This window comes from Martes martes, assembly GCF_963455335.1.
Source record: "Martes martes genome assembly, chromosome: 1".
NCBI lineage: Eukaryota > Metazoa > Chordata > Mammalia > Carnivora > Mustelidae > Martes > Martes martes.
This window is the reverse complement of record NC_137888.1, coordinates 190,291,385-190,306,999: the sequence shown is the minus strand read 5'-3', so window position 1 is coordinate 190,306,999 and position 15,615 is coordinate 190,291,385. Positions and strand designations below refer to the sequence as shown.

The 15,615-nt window shown below is 40.1% G+C and overlaps 1 protein-coding gene across 1 annotated transcript in view; it reads right to left on the bottom strand.

The window, feature by feature from the left end:
• CFAP20DC (CFAP20 domain containing) overlaps window positions 1-15,615 on the bottom strand; it is a 260,030-nt gene that overhangs the window by 46,360 nt on the left and 198,055 nt on the right. The window contains exons 13-14 of the mRNA XM_080817181.1: window positions 12,220-12,423; window positions 1,332-1,393 (exon numbers count right to left, since the gene is read on the bottom strand). Of these exons, the coding sequence (XP_080673307.1) occupies window positions 1,332-1,393; window positions 12,220-12,423 (266 nt within the window). The remainder of the gene's footprint in view (window positions 1-1,331; window positions 1,394-12,219; window positions 12,424-15,615) is intronic.

Here is a 15,615-nt window from a genome sequence, read left to right as displayed (position 1 = left end):
GCTCCCTGCTGAGCAGAGAGCCCGATGTGGGGCTCGATCCCAGGACCCTGAGATCATGACCCGAGCCGAAGGCAGAGGCTTTAACCCACTGAGCCACCCAGGTGCCCCGCAGCCTTGTATTCTTACTATTCTTACTCCTGTTTCTCTCTGTCTCTGTCTCTCTCTTAAGACTAGCTAAGTTGTTTTTGATATGTTTGACTATAATTCGGACTCTGTGTAATAAATATCATACTCTAGCGGTGCCTGGGTGGCTCAGTTGGTTAAGTGTCTGACTTTGGCTCAGGTTATGATCCTGGGGTCCTGGGGCCAAGCCCTGTGTGGGGCTTTCTGGTCAGCAGGATGTCTGCCTCTATCCCTCCCTTTGTCTCTCCCCCTGCTAGAGCTCTCTCTGTCTCTCTCTGAAATAAATAAAATAAATAAATAAATAAATACCACATTCTAGAGCCAGAGCTACAATACTAACACTGGTGTTTAGGACCATTTTACGGGATGAACCATAGCACAGGTGAGAGAGCTGGACGATGAGATGCATTACGATAACTAAGATCCTGTAGATGAAATTCAAAATAGACTGATTTTTAATAAATTCCAAGTATTTAATAAATAGTAATAAAATGATACTGAGTTGTGCTGATAAACAAATTTATTTTCTGGAAAATCATATACTCCTACATATATTTCAAAAACACAAATTCCAATGTGCTTGTCTTTAGTGAGCCTAAGATAATGAGATTTTTCTATATTGACAAATGACTCATCATGCCAATGACATTTGTGAAATAATGAAATAATTTTGGGATTAACTTCTGAAATTTTGGAACAAGAGAATGGCCTTTGAACTGATATACGCCGTCTTGATAAATTTAAAGGGACCGGATAATACCAAACGATTCATGCCTAAAAGGTACTAAACTTCACATACTGATTAAAATAAAATATCTATGTAAATAGAATAATACGGAATAAATTAACACTTAAAGAGAGCTTGCTGTGTGCCAGAAACTGTGCTAAGAATTGTTCATGTTTTCATTCATATGATCATCCCCAAAGAACAGGGAGTAATTATGACGCCTAGTTGACCTGAGTTAAATGGTTGCTCAGAGTCCTAAAGCTGGTAAAAGGGCAGAGCTGCCATTTAAACCTAGGTAGACTGTTAACTACCACACCATAGTAGTCTAAATAAGAAAAGAAGACTGAACTCAGCCTTCTAAAGAAAAGAACTTTGGAAGCTCTTTAGAAGTTTTGGAAAACAATTTCGTGACACCAAGAAAAATGCACAGTCTTTTAAATAATTAAAAAAAAAAGACATTTAGCTTATTAATGAATCTTACCGGGGGTTAGAAGGAGAAGGTGGATTCATTTCTTTCTGATAGTGACGACCCTGGTTGACAGGCTGTAAAAAAAGACAGAATATTTTACTAACGAGGGTAATGTTCTTTACATACACTTTCCCATGTGCTCTCATTGCTGCTATTTTTTCCTGAGGAACAATCTGCAAGAAGGGTCTGTTTAGTTCACTGAAGACCTACAGGTTGTTTGGAAGATCCAGCAAATATCAAGGTGGTACACATGAGAAAAAACAGGTTATTTTAATGGCCAGTCACTGCACAAGATAGCATCTATGATGCAATTAAAGTTCATGTGTGGGCTCTCCCTCCTTGTAGAGTTTTTACTCTGTTAACATTCATTGATATTTCCCGCTACAGTAAAATAAAAGATATCTCACGGAGCTAGTGCTGCACAGCTGGTATCAGCAATAACTCAAGAGACCCCGAGATAAGGATTATATATTTATGTGTCCACATTAGGAAGTTTGCAAGGATAACTTGCATTTTTGCTAATGGAATTACAACATGTTAATCTTAGGTCAAAGTGGTCATTTCCCCAAGTGTGTAATAAGACCTCAAGCATTAATCAGTGAGTTGAAAAAAATGGTGCCAGTACCTAACAAAAATGTGAAATCTCAACTTTATTTTCCCTACGTGAGAAACGTTTAAGTTACTATTTCAAAACATCGTTAAACAACTCCATCCCAAAATAAGCTTTAAACTCTTGCCTCAATGGAATTTGATGTTTTTCCTTTGTTCCAAAAAGGGAGAAAATTCCATTATATCTGATACACATTCTCTTTTGAACATCAGCTCGCAGGATTTTTCTTATGTGGTTAACAGCCACGTAATTCTAATATGAAAATCATTTTTAACATTCTCATTTTATTACAAGTTGCAATTTCGTATACATTTTTGAATTGCATTGAAAGGATTTCCATTCCTTCCTAACACAAAAGGGTTCGTGTTAAGCTTTTTTCACCCATAGGGTGGTCCTACAGTGTTGACTCTAATGGTGGGAAATAGTATGGCAATGGTGCCTATCCATACAGAGCACATATTCCTTATTTTCCACATACTCCTAATTTTAACTCCTAAAATATTAAAGATGTGGGTCATGGGAATTCTTTAGAGTAAACTGTCTTCCTCTATAAATAATCTCTTGGAAGTGTTCCTTTAATTTAAATCAAACACCCTGTCTGATAATCACAGTCACTTAGCCTGACTATCTGTGATGCACCATGAATTTAAATGTACTCAGATACTTTGGTAATTGAACCGGTATCAATGCATCACCATTTCAGTAATAAGAAACAACAGCTGGGAGAACAGTGGAAGGAAAAACATGTCATAAGACATATTTGATCTCACTGGAGAAATAAGACTTCCAGCAATTTGCAAGTGAAATTTAGTTTTATGATTTAGGCTTCATTATTTCACAGCAAAAAAGGAATTAGCAAGCAAAGGGCCTAACAGGTTCTCTAGAGCATCTCACGCTGGTGCAGAAATACTCCTGATAATACATTCATTGGTATTCGCCCCGTAGTTCAGCTCTACTCCAGCCTCCAGTGAAAGGGCCTCCACCCGATTTGCTTCCAGAGGCATTTCCATAACTCTCTATGCACCACAGTTTTGGTATTCATAAATTTCCATTTTCTTAATTTCATACCATTAATTCTATTTACACCTGTCTCCAACCCCCTTATTCCAAATCACTTATTACATCCTCTGGAGAATAGAAATGGCTACAGAATCCTGTCTTGTTTGTGACTCTGCTCTCAGACTACACACAGTGACCCTTCCACATTTCCTCCTGATGTATAAAACCAATCCAGGGATGCAAATAGTAAGAGAACACAGTCAACAAAAGGCTCACATTTATCGTGGTTTCTAAGTGTTAGAAAACAAAACAAAACAAAACAAAACCAGTGGAAATGTTTCAGAATTAGTAAAGGGTGCTAACATGAGGGAACAGAAAAGGAAAGGAAAGGAAAGGAAAAAAAATCCTGTTAAAATAATTGTATGGTAACGGAACTCAGTCTGAACACCTGATTCCTTAACTTAATTTTTGGTATTGAAAAAACTAATTACCAAGTTGTTGCCCCCAAATATTTTATTCTAAGCCACTTCCATCATGGCAGAGCTTCTGACTGCCACACGTAACTGCTACCCACGGCCTTATGTGCCCCACCTGCTAGGGGCTCAGCTGGGGAAGGACGCAAGTCTTGTTCTGGAGTGGGTACCATACAAAACCGGGTGGCCCCAATTCCCTTTCTCTGTACATGTCTCCTAATTTCATAATCAGTCTCCGGGACAGGAAGGGGTTATGGCAATGATGTGGCTAAAAAGCCCCTTTAAGGTATTTCAGTTCCGATAACTTTGCTTTGATGCTTTGAAAGGGCAGAGCTTTCACTTGGAGGAGGTCTTTTTATTTTCCTAGATCCAAATCAGAATGGAGGAGAACGTACCTAATGGTTTCCTAAAAGCTCTCCGAACACAGTGGGGTGGGGTTGGGGGGAACATGATGGGCTGTCGGAAGCCAGATGTCCTCATCCACACATGGAAACAGATCTGTTTCGATACATATGCAGCAGTAAACCTATCTGTACTAATCCTGGGTAGGTAATAGCCGACGAAAGCACCAGGTTAAAAAAAAAAATTGATTTTTTTGACTTTGGAATTTAGCTATATTCAGGGAATACGAGGAGAAGCAGCAAAAAGAAGAGCAACCAATACCTACAGAGAGCTAGACAATAATCATAGCACTGGCTGACATTTAATCGGCACAGGCTCCGTGTTAAATCCTTGGTAGATATTATCTCATTTGCTCCTCACAGCAATTCTGTGGAACAGACAGGATTAACAACTCCGTCTAACAGAAAAGGAAATTCAGACACTGGATATTAACCCAAGGTCATGCCAGCCAGGAAAGAGTGGAGCCAGAGTTCGAACCCAGTTCACCACACTTTACCCTCTTAACCATTAGGCTGTAGTGCTTAATCCAGCTCAGGGGTTTGCCTACAGTGGTGAAGACCAAAGTTTCTGAAAACACATATGACATACTCAGTTCGGGTTATGGGAAAAAAAAAAAAAAGTGGTCTGAAATACTATTTGAGATCTATAAGACAACCTACTCACCGTAAATTAAGTTCATGATTTCATTCTTATGACATATCACTAAATGTTTGAAATTAAAAAAGCAAGTTTTGCCAAGCTGCTAAACTGGGGACAAACATAAGGTATAATAGATAATACTCTGAGAATGAGGGAAGTTTATTTCATGGGGTGACTTTCATAGTCACTACACACAGAACAACTCATACATTTCAGTATTACACTGACTCTAATATCAGTTTTCATATATCATTTCTGCAGTGGTATAAGAACATCTGCTCATCTGATTTATCTGCCACTTAGCACAATCAACTACTTACGTTTTTAGTTCAGGAGAATTAAAAGAAAACTCATTACACCCAAAGAGAGCTGAGAAGTTAATCAATCTGTAGATCAGAACAAATTAAGACCTATTAACCATAAAGAGCCTGAAATGCCAATATATTATATATTGGACACGTACTAGCCAGCAATCATCCCGTAAAATGAGGATATGCTAATGAGCGAAGAAATGGAACTGATTCTAGAAACTGAGGACCTTGTCCTTTTGGTGGCGCTGTTGCTATGCACTAGCGTCAGGAAAACGGAACAATTGAAATTTGCCACTGAGCACAAGAAGCTTTGCTTTCCCATGATCAAGCTGCTAGAAATTTGGGGGGTGAGAGAGGGAAGTGAAGGCTAAATAAAAGAACAGGAGATAAGATAATCCTGCCATGTTAAAAGGTAAAGACAATATTTTCATGGTGTTATGTAAAACCTATGAAAATGGCAAAAATGTTGCAAGGTTAATCAAGACCATAAATAACTTGTCTGAGAACCTCACCATATGCTTGTAATTTTATTAAGTGCATTTTGCCTTGTTTTTCTCCAAATATTATGCTCTGCAGTGTGCCATGTTGATGGATGCACGCGAGAACATTTTTTTTTTTTTTAAAGAAGCTGAGGAGATTTACGTGCTTGATATTAGATTACGGGAATTCTTATAATGAAGGGATGATGGTTTTAGGGTTTCAGCTTACAAGATAGAGTGTACAGGAGGCATGCTTTCCTTGAATCTTAGGTAGAGGCAAGACAGAGAAATAATGAAATACTGAAATAATAAAATAATGAAAGGGCTTATTTGAAAGCTCTGAGGGAATAAGTCTGGATTTTAGTGGTTAAGCTCACATCAAGACAAGCACAACAGAAACTCTACCTCTCCTTATAGCCCTCAGTAGTCACAAAAAGCGGAAATATCCTAGCAATCTTTTCTGATCACTCAAGTGGCCCTTTGAGGAGAATAACTTCGGGGGAGCAGCAGGTAACAACTAGGAACTTACTCTGCTAGGCACTGGGCACACGCATCCCCTGTACTGATTCAATTCTCACCATGCCAGTATGAGGAAGCCCTTTTATGATTCCCATTTTATAGGCCATCGTGCCAGTAAACGGTAGAGCTGGGATTTGAGCTCAGGTTGGCTGAAGCAGAGTCTGGATTCTTTTGGGCACGGCAAAAAGCTGTTTCCATTAATAGGTACTCTTTTTCCTTAAAAAGAAATCTCTCTCTCTCTCTCACACACACACACACACACACACACACACACGCACGCGCGACATGGTTTTACGCTGCTGTCAATCAAAAGCCCTCACCAAAATAAAATTCACTTAAGAATCCATTATAAGCAACTTTTAGCTCCCTTCCTCAGGCTGCCTAGAGCCGAGTTTTTGAATAAACCTCATGAGGGCTACTCCTAACAGAAACTCTCCAAAATTGATTACTTGTAGCCTGGTTTCCACAGAAGTTGTAAAGTATTGTTTTAATTGAATTTGGTTCTAAGTTAGAAACTTTGAAAAATTTGTCTGTCAAAGGCCAATGGATTTCTCAGTAGGCTTGATTTATTTAGCAAGAGATGCCTACAAAAGCCAATTTGCTATGAGAAATATGGTTACATTTAATTACACTTTTAAATGACTAATTTATTATATCTAAACACCTTTTAAACAGTACATATTACTCTGAACTGTACAGATGCTGAGGAGAGCTGAAGAATCAGAGCTTGTAGTAAACACAATAGATTTTGCTAAAGACTCTTCATTCTCCTCGGCACAGGCTTTCTGTTTCAGAATGCAGTGTGTGTGAAGTCGTTAGGTAAAGATGCTAAATTGAATGAGAACTGCTTAAATCTCCTTCTTAAACCATTGGTCATCCATGGATGGAACTAGAGGATATTATGCTAAGCGAAATAACTCAATCAGAGAAAGACAATTATCATATGATCTCTCTGATACGAGGAATTTGAGAGGCAGGGTGGGGGAGTTGTGGGGGGTAGGGAGAGAAAAAATGAAACAAGATGGGATTGGGGGGATGCCTGGGCGGCTCAGCCAGTTAAGCTGCTGCCTTTGGCTCAGGTCATGATCCCAGGGGTCCTGGGACTGAGTCCCGCATTGGGCTTCTTGCTCAGGGGGGAACGTGCTTTTCTCTCTGCCTCTGCCTGCTTGTGTGCATGCTCATTCTCTCTCTCTCTCTCTCTCTCTGACAAATAAATAAATAAACAAAAAACTAAAAAAACAAAAAAAAGATGGGATTGGGAGGGAGACAAACCATAAGAGACTCAAACGATAAGAGACAAAACAAACTGAGGGTTGTTGGGCTGTGGGGGAGGTAGGAAGAGGGTGGCTGTGTTATGGACATTGGGGAGGGTATGTTACGGACATTGGAGAGGGTATGGTTATGGATATTGGGGAGGGTATGTGCTATGGTGAGTGCTGTGAATTGTGTAAGCCTGATGATTCACAGACCTGTACCCCAAAGCAAACAGTACATTATATGTCAATAAAAAGCAAAACTAAACAAAAACAAAAAGAAAACAAAACAAAAAACCATTGGTCATCAAGCCCTGTCTGGAGAGAGATTTTTCCTTTGTCTGTATATTTAATATCCATTTATCAAGTCTTGAATGTAAAATATTACCTGTATCATTCAGAGTTTATTTAAGCAAAGCAAAACTGAGGTTTATTTTGGAATTTTGATGAAAACTACCTTATTGTAGAGTAAAAAAGGAATCTTTTAAATATTACTGATTGATTCATTCAGTCAATGGCTAACAGCAGATGACTGAGTGTGACCTCATGCCAGGCACTGTGCTCAGCGTGGTACTGCCTTCAAGCCGGTAACAACCAGGCCTCAGGCACATCGCTAACAATGGCTCCCTGATGTGGTAAGTGCTAACATTGAGACTGAAGATAATGGGAACCCAAAGAAGGAATAATTTTGTGCAGGGTGGTGGAGAACTGGAGAGGGTTTCATGAAGCAGTGTGTTTGAGCTGGGCCTTGGAAAACAAGGGAGTGTTCCAGGTGGAGAAGAGGAATGGAGGGTCTCCCCAGGCAGAAGGAAGAGCACGATGAGCAATGATGTGACTGACATGATCTGGACAAAGGGCACGGCAGTGACAGGCACACTGCGTGATGTAGCTTGAGTATGGGGGCCTTCTGTGTGTATGTTGGCTAGGGGTGAGTAATGATGGTGAGACAAGCAAAGACTCATTCCAGGTTCTGTTCAAGGTGATGGAGAAACAAGGACACTAAGAGGAGATTATCCTGTTCAAGGAGAGACTCCACCCTTGCCTCCAAAAGATTTATTTCTGTTCCCTTTCAGAACTTGGAATTCCTTTCCCCTTCTTACCACATGATGAGCTGGCACTCATTCTCGAACTCTGGCTTAACTGTAGCCTTCTCTGTGAAAGTATCCCTGAAACCAACAGGTAGAATCAATTGCTTTCTCTCACGTGGGCCACTCTTCTACGAGATATTATAGAACTCTTCATTCTGTCATCACTCAGTGCCCTGACTTGCAGGGAGATGTTGACTCTCTGCCTCTCTCCAATATGGGGAACATCTCAAGGCCAGGTCAAGTTTTATTTTTATCCCCAGCATAGCTCACAGCCTATTGTACCACTCAAAGGCAAAAGCAAAAGCAAAAGCAAAACAAAAGCACCCCAAATATGTGGAATGAATAAATGTGAGACAGATAAGCTGGGTTGAGGTGAGAGTTTACACGAGTTTAACAGCACTCTAGCTTGTCTTAAGGGTTGCTTCAAGTTAACATACTCCTTACTTGCTGACTGAAGGCCCTTGATCTGTAACAGAACTTCCTTTCTTTGAGATTTGCAGACCACTGGCCTTGAAGCATGATGGACCAGAACTTTCCCAGGCCACAGAGGCCAGCAAGCCTATTGGGAGCCGCCTTGGCTTTCTGATGAACCCATTAATTTTGTAGCAAGATGTTGTTCCTTGTCAGGTCACACAAATGACTTTACCACCTCCCTTTGTGTGTCTGCAGACCTTGCCCTCCTTTGTGGGAAGAACACAGTCTTCCTACACGTTGGGAAATAAGCCAGACTCCCTCGCACAAGCCCCGAGCACTGAGTTAATGTCTGTAGCTGGCACCATCGAGTTTGCATGGGCCACTCTACTCCCTTTGTTGATCAACTGCCTTAAACAGCTTTAAAAACCCCTGGGCTAGGCAGAAATTTCAGAGTTGGCCTCTGGGTAAGAGTTGGCCTTCTCCCCAGGTGGCTGGCCTCCTGAATAAAGCTCAGAGTCTTTTCTAATCCAAACTCCTCTGTTGAGTAAGGATCTTCCAAGTGACAGGCAGCTGAATTTGAGTTCGGGAACAAGAGTGTCACTGAGATATTCCTGGCTCTAGTGGCAGAAAGGAAGGTCTGTCTCTCACAGTGAGGCCTGGAGAAGGGCTACAGTGGGCTTTAGAGCTATGTCTGGAGAGATCATCAGGTACAAGGTATAAGGATGTGGGCTGACTGCATTCAGGAAGTTATAACTTGGACCGAAGCATGGAGTAAAAGGTGAGGAACAGTGAGAGATGAGCCGGAGGAGGGGGAGGGTCTCAGATCATGGGGGGCCCTGTATGCCTAATCAAAGAGCCAATGGGAACTAGGAAAGGCTTTATGCAGGGAAGAGGTAAGATTAGATCTGGGCTTTATGAAGATCACTAGTGTGAATAATAACAATAATAATTAATGAGAACTAACCTTAATTTACTAAACGCTTATTGTGTCTCAGATACAGTGCCAAGTGTTTACAAGGTCATGGCTTAGATTTGAACCTTGGCCGTTTGACCTCAGAGCAGATGTTCCTCACCATCAGGTGCTTGGATGGGAGGTACAGAGGTACCAGGAGATTACTGAGGGAAAGTGGATGAAAAATAAAGTGCCAAGGTTATGCTGTTAGGCGGGGAGGAGTAAAGTCCTGAGGATTCTTAGGATTTGGAAATGAGAGGGTAGGAGAAGTGGAGAAGTACTCCAAATTTCTGGTGGAGTGCCACTGTGGATGGCAGCGCCATTGAGATACATGAAAAGCATGTATCTTTGTAATAAATAAAGTTATTATTCATTTCTTCTTTTTCACTCTCCCTGTACAACTTCTAAAGAGAAAGGCATGCGCTCTCAGAAAGCCCACAATGGTTCTTGTAAATTGCTCTATTTAAACTCTGTATGAGCAACAAGATGCCGAGTTCATTAAGAAACACAATTTTCCATTTGGTGATAGTTCCAATATTGAAATAGAGTGAATTTGATGCAATAATAAACATATCTTATGAATACCAAAGGTGGGCTTTTCAATTATTTTCTCTGTCTAACAAATAGAATGTTTTCAATTTCTCATTTGGTCAAATGGAGGGGTTATTAAGTTCATTACCAATGGTGCTATTTTTGGCTGTTTACTTTTATGGAGTGGAGTAGTTGTTGTGTATGAGGACTTTATTCCTTGCCAGCACAGGACAGTGATGAGAACACCGTATCCGGGGCAACCAAGAGCTCAGTCTTTTCAGTCCATAAATAGTCATTCCTCAGTTTGCCCTTTGGTCTCTGAGCTACTTTGTGACAGAATGAGCTCATTCAGGAGGCCTCTTTTCTCTTTCTTTCTGTTTAAATGACTGCTGAGGAATATTTTATAAGAAAGGCAATATTTCCATTCCATTGTAAATTACATTGGCAAAAATCTGCAACTTACTCTTATGTTCTTAGATCTGGCTACAAGGATACTCTGAGTAACCAGCACACAGGGGTATTTTTGTTGGATGGGTAGATACTCTTTGGCACCAAGGCTGCTGGAGGCCTTATGCACGCTTGATCACTTAGTTTAATGAAAATATAACTAAGGCAAGAGAAGCCTGGACAATGGGCAAAGTAGGGATAAAAAACACTCATGAAAACATATTTTCCCCCCTACATCTCCTTAGAGCCAATCTGAATTACTCTTCTATGAAGACGTGTATGTAATCTCCAGAGCCGAAATGTCACCATCCACTGGATGTCCGTGGCACCCGTTTGACAAATTAAGTCACACACCAAGAAGTCACCCTATCATGGTGGTTAGGAGCTCAGACTGAGGAATCTTGCCAAGCTAAGTCTGAACCACTACACTCAAGAGTCTCAATTTTCTCATCTGGAAATTGGAATGCAACAGCACTTACCACATAAGACAGCAGTAAGGACTGAGTTCGATTACACATGGAAGGCCTAGTGCCAGAGCTGCTGCGATTTTGAATGTCTACAAAGATGCTGGAGACTTGGGGAAAAAAAAATTGCTTGGAAAGAAAATTGTAAGATTAATAAATATTTAATTAGATACATAAAACGTACGTTATCCACTGTCAACTACACTTGAACTCAGCCCAATTTTGTATAAATATAAATCAAAGTTACTTAATTTTATATTTCCCTTCAAAAATTTTAGAGTAAAAAAGGAATATTTACTGCTGGATGAAAGTGGATTTTAATTTGTTTGATTTGATGTTGAATGTAGCCTTATAGGTAAATGTAAGTACACTTTAAGGAAATTTCCTTGGGCCTATGGAGGTCTTAAAATATCTCTGTGCTTAAAGAAATAGTAGCTCTAATTACCACTATTAAAACACTAATTTTACTATTCTGACTTATGACATTTTTAAAGCTGTAGAGGACTGTTCTACCAATGTTTCCACTTTGTCTTTCCAATTCAGCCATAAGATCCCCAAGGCCAGAAGAGAGAAAACAGACTGAGTCAAAACACTGGGCTCTGCTCTGGGCTCTGCCACTGACCAGGTGTAGAAGCTTGGGTCCAGGAGAGTTTAATTTCTTCACCTGAAAGACAGGAAGACTTTGACCTGTTCCGACTCCTCTGCTGGTCCATAGTGAGGATGATGGGCCATATTTAAAAGTGCTTTAACTGTATAAACATATGGGAAAAGATAAGCTATTGAATTGTCTGTGGTACCTATCATGGCCCTCAGGCACAGCGAGCAGCAAACATCTTTTTTGTTGTTCATTAATTTAACGAATACTGAGCCCTCTCTATGTGCCAGGCCTATGCTAGGAGCTGCAGGTGCCATGAGAGACCCAGAATTGACAGTAAAATGATTCCTTTTTGCTTTCAGTGTATGTTGGTATATATTAGCACACAATGAGCCTACATTATCTGAAGGTGAGTAAGACAGTTTAAGAAAGGGCAATGCCCTCAGGCCTGAAACACTATCCCAGAATGGGCTCTGATTATTTCTTTATTTTATTTTTAAGTAATCTCTACACCAAATGTGAGGTTTGAACTTACAACCCCAAGATCAAGAGTTGCCGGCTCTACTGACTCAGCCAGTCAGGTGCTCCTGAATGGGCTCTGAATATTTCTCACGGGAAGGGTTCTCGTGTTGGCCCTAGTTTTCCCAGGCAAGGCTGGGCTTTGTTAGAAAGAAGTTTGCTCCTCGTTAAGGCGTTACACAAAGACCCAGAGCCCTGGACTCACAGGTGGCAGGCAGGAGTTCCAGGTGGTTGTGTCGTCACTGCTGGTACTAATGCTGACGTTACAGTTGTCAACCTGGGATGCACTCAGGACGTGGGAAGCCCCTGTGTCCTCCAGTTCTTCATTCTGTTGCCGCCGCAGGCTTGCCAGCATTTGCAATTCAGATTCACTCATCTGGCTGGGCTGATAGTTTCTCCAGTCATATTCCTGATCAAGAAAAGAAAGCAACAAAGGGTCAGGTGCCTGTTCTGAATTTATAGACCATCAACACATGCTACTCTACAGCCTTAACCCCTTGGTGGCTCTCCACTGACCGAGGCCCAGATTCTTAAGTGCCCTTATACAATGCCTGCCCCACCTGCCTCACCTTGTCTTTTTGCTCTGGGCATACCAGCCACACTGTTGCTCATTAAAGTCCTCAAGAGCATCAGGCTCCAGTCTGCCTTAGTGCTAGCCTGTGCTGGCTAACTCTTTTAGGTCCCACATTGTGTCATCTCCCAGGGAAGCCTTTTCTGACAATCACAAACTGGGGCGGCCCCTCCACTAAGTGCTCTCATGGAAACAGAAGGTGTTCATTTTTAGCATTTATCACAATTGCAGTTACCTAATGGTTTTTGGCATTCACAGGTGGTCTACAAGCTCTACAAAGGCAAACATAATGACTGTCTTACACTCACTGTATTTCCCATGCCTGGGGCTTGACCTGTATTTGACTAAACAAAAATTCAAGAAGTTTTTTTGAAAAGAAATTATCATTTTCCATAAAAAAGTCCAGTTTCAAGAATACTGGTGAATTTTATCACTGTGAACATTATGACCAAATACATTCAACTTATAGTGAGACTGAGAATGACTAATGTTGATAAAAGCCATTAAAAAAATTTAATCTTAAAATGGGAACATGTAAGTTCTGAAAGCCAGAAAGAACTCACAACTATAATACACACACTAATATGGCCTTTACTCTACATGTAATCTGTCAGGCATTTTGCCCCCTAAGAATACTACTACAAATCTTTGAAGGCTAATGTAAATATTCTTTCAATGTACAGGTAAGAAACTGTCATATGGAATTTTCAAAACCTTTCCTTTCTCTGTGATGTAAGCCAAGTTTGATAGCAAAGGTTAATTTCAACATTGCTGAAATGTTAGTATCACATTTGAATACTGATTTACATCTGGGACTGCCATTAACTTACAAGTAATCTTGAAATTTTCTTATCCATCTGCAAACATGGGTTGTGCTCAAAGAGGTTTGTTTCATAGGGTGTCTGGGTGGCTCAGTCGATTAAACATCTGACACTTATTTTGGTTCAGGTGGTGATATCAGGGTCATGGGATCAAGCCCCACACAGGGCTCCACGCTGGGCATGGAACCTGCTTGGGATTCTCTCTCTCCCTCCCCACCCTCCATTTCCCTCTCTATTTAAAAAAAAAAAAAAAGGTTTATTTCATGACACACTAGAACTTTTTAGATACTCAGATCTCTACACTTACTTTCTCGGAGGACCCTTTGAGACAGCTACTGCCTTCTCTTCTTTTCTGCCTCATAGGGATGTAAAAAGTTAAGAAAATATAATTAAAAAAAAGTCTTGGTGTGTCTATGAAGTTTTAAATAAAGTGCTATCATTATCATAATTTGGCGATTATCAAAGCTTGTGATCTAATAATGTAATATAGATATTTTCTGGAAAGTTTCTGGTGGAAACTCATTTAAATTTTTAGAACTCATGGCTCCAGCAGCTTGGCACCCTGAGAGGCTACACAATCCCTAACAGGAGGTTTCATAAGTATTTAATATGTTTTGAGAGTTCCTAGGACAAAACAGATATCACAAGAAGAATGAAATTTATATTCCAATGAAAGGCACTAAAAAAAGAAAAAGAAAAATAAGAATAATTTAAATTCAGAAGAAATAATTGGGGGAACAATAAACGCAAGAAAAGATGCTTGACTTCACTGTCATTAGAGAAATACAAATCAGCACTTCAATGAAATCTCATTCACAACCACTAGGAACGTTATGCTACAAAAGTTTGACAGCAACAAGGGTTGGTGAAGCTATAAAGAAATTGGAATTGCTGGTGGGAATGTAAAATGGCGCCGCTACTTTGGAAAACGGTTTGGTGGTTCCTCAAAACGTTCAGTATCTACCATGTGGCCCAGTGACTCACTCCTAGATATATATCCAAGAGAATTGAAAACATATGTTCATACAAAGACTTGAATACAAATGTTCACAGCAGCATTATTCATAACAGCCTAAAGGAGGAAACAACAAAATGTCCGTCAGCTGATGGATAGATCTTTGTTTATCCATTCAATGGAATGTAATTTTCCCATGAAGAGTCACAAAGTACACACGCTACAATGTGGACGAACCTCGAAAATACCATACTAAGTGAAAGAAGCCAGAGACAAAAGGTCACAGACTGTATGATTCCACTAATATGAAATGCCCAGGATGGGCAAATCCATACAGACAGAAAGCAGACTGGTGGTTGCCCAGGGTGGAGAGAGCAGGAATGGGGAGTGACTGCCAGTGGGTGTGTAGTTTCTTTGGGGGGTGATGCAAATGTTCTGAAATTCAGTTGTTGCAGAATTTTGTGAATATGCTAAAAACTGAACTGTACTCTTTAAAAAGCTGAATTCTATGGTATATGAGTTATAGCTCAATAAAAACAAAGTAGTTCAGTCATGAAATGTAAAAACAAGACTAGCAGCTTGACTTTGGGTTCAGCGTACAACAGTGACTTACTGGGCTTCGCTTCAGTTTTTCTGTCAAGAAATGGAATGAAGTGTTCCAATGTGTCACCTGGGCATGTCATTTGGCTTGTTGCTGCCAACACACTTTTACAATGAGAAAGGAAATTTTATTTTCATTTCACAGTTTTTCTTGAGAAAGCTTTAATATATACTCAGTATGATTAGATCATCCATTCATTTCATGTATTTAATCCACAGACCTGTATTTTGCCTCCACAGGTGTTAGGACAGAAAACAGGAGAGAATGGACAGTGGTTAAGCCAGAAGGATCTGAGCTTGGGCCCTCGTCCCACCAGTTACCAGCTGGATGTGACTGGGCAAATTATCTAACCTCCCCGTGCCTCAGTTTCTTCATCTGTAAAATGGAACCACAGTATATACATCACATGATTTTCAATGGGCTAAATGAAATAATATGCATGCAAAATGCTTAGCATAATACTTGATGAACAGCTATATGAAAGCTCTCCAAACTTATGGTGTGCACCTCTATGAAAAAAGCATTTGCGTATGTACCTTCTAATATATCTTTGTCTTTAATTAAACACATGTATAGCTATATTAAACTGGTATGCATAGTATAAAACAAACATAAAAACAGAAATTAAAATGGTTGAACTTAAAAAACAATGG